This window comes from Neurospora tetrasperma (genome assembly GCF_000213175.1).
Source record: "Neurospora tetrasperma FGSC 2508 unplaced genomic scaffold NEUTE1scaffold_5, whole genome shotgun sequence".
Taxonomy (NCBI): domain Eukaryota; kingdom Fungi; phylum Ascomycota; class Sordariomycetes; order Sordariales; family Sordariaceae; genus Neurospora; species Neurospora tetrasperma.
This window is the reverse complement of record NW_009799103.1, coordinates 2030869-2036146: the sequence shown is the minus strand read 5'-3', so window position 1 is coordinate 2036146 and position 5278 is coordinate 2030869. Positions and strand designations below refer to the sequence as shown.

General features: G+C 30.2%; 1 protein-coding gene across 1 annotated transcript; it reads left to right on the top strand.

Moving 5' to 3' along the window:
* Positions 1 to 4622: 4622 nt before the first annotated feature.
* NEUTE1DRAFT_139765 (uncharacterized protein) lies at positions 4623 to 4860 on the top strand (the record flags this gene model as incomplete). The annotated part of the gene is made up of 2 exons (XM_009855025.1): positions 4623 to 4742; positions 4828 to 4860. The coding sequence occupies 2 exons, from the start codon at positions 4623 to 4625 to the stop codon at positions 4858 to 4860; spliced, it is 153 nt and encodes a 50-aa protein (XP_009853327.1).
* Between the last annotated feature and the right edge of the window lie 418 nt (positions 4861 to 5278).

Genomic DNA, 5278 nt, shown 5'->3' with positions numbered 1-5278 from the left:
TCCTCCAGGGCTACTGTTACTAGGAACGCTATTACCTAGTTCATAGGGAACTTCTTTATATTATCCTCGACCGTAACCTAAAATTTATTCTTTACCTCGGCTTCCTTCAAATTACTTTTAATAATATAAATAATCTTTCCTATTAAGTAAAGATCTTCATAGAGGGTTTTATTCTCCTTTTATACTTTAATTAGCTCCTCTTATATAATTTTAACTACAATACGGACGTTATTATATTCCTTTCTAACTTTGTTAAATATAGTATTAACTATATCCAATAAATAGAGGATATTCTAATAATTAATCTCTTCATTTATAATAATTTTAATTATATTACTTTTATAAGTAGCCTTCTCTTTCTCGGCGATTGCTAATTTATATTCTAAGAAAGTATTATCCTTAAGGACTTAGTTATATTAGTTTTATAAAACCTTCAACTAATTTACTAACTACTTTTTACTATTCTCGAGCTAATTGATACAATTATTGATTAGCCCTATCTCCTAACCGGTCTTCTTAATATAAGCCTCGGTATTACGCTCGTAGTCTCTAAATTTGTCTTATTCGACTATAACATTTTCATCGAGCAGCTTAATCTTCTTATCGAAATAGTATAAAAGTTTTATAATTTCCTTATATCCTCTAACTTATTCTACGAAATTAAGTAAAACTCGAAGGCTAATATTAGAGTTGTTGCTATAGATTAAAAACAGTATATTAAAGCCTTCGAGTAATAAAAGGAAAATTATAGTAAAATTGATTTAACTATTTTAATTTTAAATGCCAGACATTTTATCTAGGTACACAACTAAATTAAGAATTTATCAATAATTGGAATAAAGAAAGAGATATTCCTTAATATATTATATAATATAATAATTACGCCCTCGTTATTCTAAGTACTTACTTACTATTCTAGGATCGATATTAATTATTGATATTAATATTTAAAGCCCTCGGCTCGATGTTAGTAATGATATAATTCGCTAAAGAGTACATTTTACGTAAACTAAATTACCGTATTAACCTTTACTAAGCTTAGTTCGACCGAAATCACTTATTGCGCTTTAACGCGAAGGTTGGTATAACAAAGTATTACGGGGCGCGAGCAAGCACTAAGGTAAAACTTTAATTATTGTACGAAGAATAGGAAGAGAATCCTATATGCGCACGAGAACTATATAGGGCACGCCGTGTGGGTCCAGTACACGGACCCAGCACGTGTGCACGTGACTGCTGTACTATACTTAGGCAGCTGTACAGCTGATTGTACTAATGCAGTGCAGCACCCTCTATCTATATATAGGAACATGGCAGTAATGCCTGTAACAGACCTTCTACATTATAGCCAAAGTAAAAGTAGTTTACTAAATTGAATATAGTATAGGTATTCTATAAAATTCGTATAATTGAAGGAGAGGAAGGGAAGATAGCCTTTTGAACGTAGTACAACCTATTTAGATAGTTTGTAATACTATTCGGGCTATTAAGAGTTTTAGTAACTTTCTAATAGTATATTAATAGTATTTTCGGTGATTACCTTAGTCATTTCGCTTTAATTTATTTAAATAATGTACTAATTTTCTTATTAGGGTCGAAGAAAAATTACTTAGTGAAGGTTTGTAAAGTAATAGAATGTTTAGCTGTAGTTAAGCTCTATTTGGATTCTAAAAAGTGCGAATTCGTTATTAAGAATGTAGAATACTATTGTTTTAGTATTATTATAAGTGTAGGTATTTAGGTGGACCCTGAAAAGATTAAAGTGATTGTAGACTAGGAAGTTTTAATGTTACAAAAGGGAGTAAGGAACTTCCTTAATTTTGTTAACTACTACTATATATTTATTAAAGATTTCTCCTTTGTAATAAGACTATTAACTATGTTTATAAGAAAGGGGGTCCCCTTTAAATAGACTATTAAATATAATTTTATTTATCTAATAGTTAAAGATGTTTTTTATAGAAGTCCCTATCCTTATACAATAGGATCCTAATTTACTTACGTTCTTAAAAGCTAATTATAATAGTTATAAGTTCGGTATTATCTTTATATAGGAGAATAATAGTAAGAAAACTACGGTTGTATATTACTTTTAAAAGTTTACCCTTGTAAAACACAATTATTTTATTTATAATAAAGAGATATTAGTAATTGTACGGTATTTAGAGGAGTAGTTAGTAAAATTTGAAAATCATAAGAAATTCGTTATTGTTACTAACTACTGGAACTTGAAATATTTTATAGAGAAGTAAAAATTCTTTAAATGTTAAGTATATTAGGTTAAATTTCTTTCGAAGTTCAATTTTAAAATCCAATACCGCCCGGGCAAATTTACCGTAGTACCGAATACTCTATTCTGGTAGGATTAGGATAAGCCTAACGGAAAAGATGTAAAAGTGAAGGAGATATAGTTAATTCATTACAAGGCTCTTAAGAATTATATTTATATAGTAGTTTTTTTAATGATTGTAAGGGAGGGTGTAAAAGTATTTAAGAATTTGGATTTGTAATAATTCTACGAAAAGATAGCCTAGTAAAATACAATCTATTAAAGTATTTTCCAAATAATTGCTAATAGCGACCGAAGCCTTCGTACTGTAGTTTAAGGTTTAAAAGTATAATTAAGAGAATATTTAGTCGATAGTTTAGGGAGGTTATATTATTAAAGTTACGTTTAAATCCTTGGAACTCTAATTATTATTAAAGTAATTACCCTCTATATATCTTTAAAGGATTTAAAGAAGAATATTATATATATATACGCTATTTAAGGGATATACGATTCGATTGTTCTCGGCTACCCTAGGAGAGAAGGAATAATATATGCTATTAATAGAGATTTTTACTGGCCGTTAATAGGTATTTATATTCGTTGGTTTATAAGGAACTACTATACTTGCGGGAGGGTAAAGTATTAAAAAAAATAGAAGAAAGGATTATTTAAATTACTACCGATCCTAAATTAGTTCTTTAAAAATATTTAGATAGATTTTATTACCAACCTCCTACCTTTAGGAAGCTACGTAAACCTCTTGGTTATTAAGGACCGGTTTAATAAAGTAATAATTTTAGAGTTTATATTTACTATAGAAGTAGGAGCGATCGTTAAAACTTTCCTATAATATTTTATATATTATTATAATTAGCCCCGGTCTATTGTTAGTAATAGAGGTTTTAATTAAATTAGTAATTTTTAAAAATACTTTCATAACTTCCTTAGAATAAAGTGGTAATTAAGTACGGCCTTCTATCTGTAAACCGATAGTAAGTTAGAGTATATAAATTAAGAGGTGTAAGTATTTTCAAGAATTTTTGTAAATTACGTATAGAATAATTAGGAGCGCTAATACCCCGCTATACAATTAATAATTAATAATAGAATTAGTACCGTAATTAGAATATTTCCGTTCTTCGCTACTTATAATTACTATCTGTAATCTCCTATAAGTATTATAGCCTAACCTATAGAAGCCGAATTTACCGACCTATAGAAGAGAGTTAAAAGTTTTGTTATATAATTATAGTAAATTATAGATTTTTACTAAATAATAATAACTATTCTAATATAGGGTTAGGAATACTTTACAAACTATAAAAACTAACCGGCCGAAGTCTTTAAAGAGGAGAATAAAGTATAATTGAACATTGAAAATTTTAGAATTGAACGCTCTAAAAAGGAATTAGATTAGGTCTACGCTAAATATATAATTTCAAGAGTTTTTAACCTATACATTATAGAATTTACTAATTTTACTATTAAAGTCTTTAATAAATTCTATATAGATTTTCTATAATATACTTAAAATAATCCCCTACTAGCGTAAGTTATTACTAACCCCCAACCCCTAATTATTATAATCGATAATAAAAAAGAATATTTTATAGAGAAAATTTTATATTACTAAACGAAGAAAGGGTATAGAAAAGTATTAATAAAGTAGGTAGGATAGGTAGAATAAACGTAGGAACTTTTATAAATAATAATTAACGCTATAATATTAAATTCTTTTAAAGTTAAATATAGCCTAGCTATTACCAACGATAGTCTAGCTGAATATTTTATTATTAAATATAAAAAATAATAGTATTGACTATAAAAAGGAAAGAAGGGAGCGATATTAATTCTAAACTTTTCTACTTTTTTTTTAAATCTTTCTCTTACAATCATCTCCTACTTTTATTATATCTATCCTTACTTCTAAAACCGCTACCCAATTTTAAATTGTATATAGTTTGTAAGGAAGGGGCGCCGTTAATAGAAGGGAGGGGGGGAGGGGGGAAGCCGCCTTAATATAATATAAATATTCGTAATTAATAAAAAAAAAAGAAAAATTAATATTAAGGTTCTAAAGTAAGTAGAAAAATAGAGAGAAAGGGGTAGGAGTGATATACTGGTCGATAAATCCCTTCTTATATAATTTAATAATATTTCTTTAAATAATTATATTTGAATTGAAATTCTCCTTTATTATTATTTTAATTATAGCGCTAATTGCTGCCCCCTAAATAATAGTCGTACGTAAAGTTATAGGCAATTGTAAGGGATCTACGAGGTATACACGCAGGTAGGCCTTGAAAAGAGCTTGAAATAACCGACAAAGAGGAGGAGGTTCTGTGCCAGTATGGCTGGCACAGAGCCGACAGCTAAATACACGAAAAGCGTGGGCATCGAAGGTGCTAGAAATGCCAAGGCTAGAAATGTGGCCCGTGCGGCTCCCGAGGGCTGCACCCAATGGCACGCAGTGCATCCGGCGCCAAGACGGCTGCCGACAGCCGACTGGCTAGTGCACCCAATTAGAAGGCATGCCTAGCTTACACGGGTGCCAGCCAGGCAAACACCCCTGGGCGCCAGCCCCGTAACAGCAATACCCGGTCGTACTATTTACTATTATTGTAATAACTAGTATATATAATATAATTAGGTAGTATAAAATAAGTCGCTCTATATTTAAATAAATAATATAAAGTATAGTTGATTCTTTATACTCCGACTATAGTGTCACAGGCATTACTGCTATGTTTTTGTATATAGATAGAAGGTGCTGCACTGTATTGGTGCAGTCAGCTGTACAGCTGCTTGAGTGCAGTATAGCAGTTACGTACACACGTGCTGGGTCTGTGTACTGGACCTATACAGCGTGCCCTATATAGTTCTCGTGCGCGTACAAAATTCTCTTCCTGTTCCTCGCACAACAATTAAAGTCTTACCTTAGTATTTACTCGCGCCCCGTAATACTTTATTATGCCTAACCTTCGTATTAAAATACAGTAAATAATT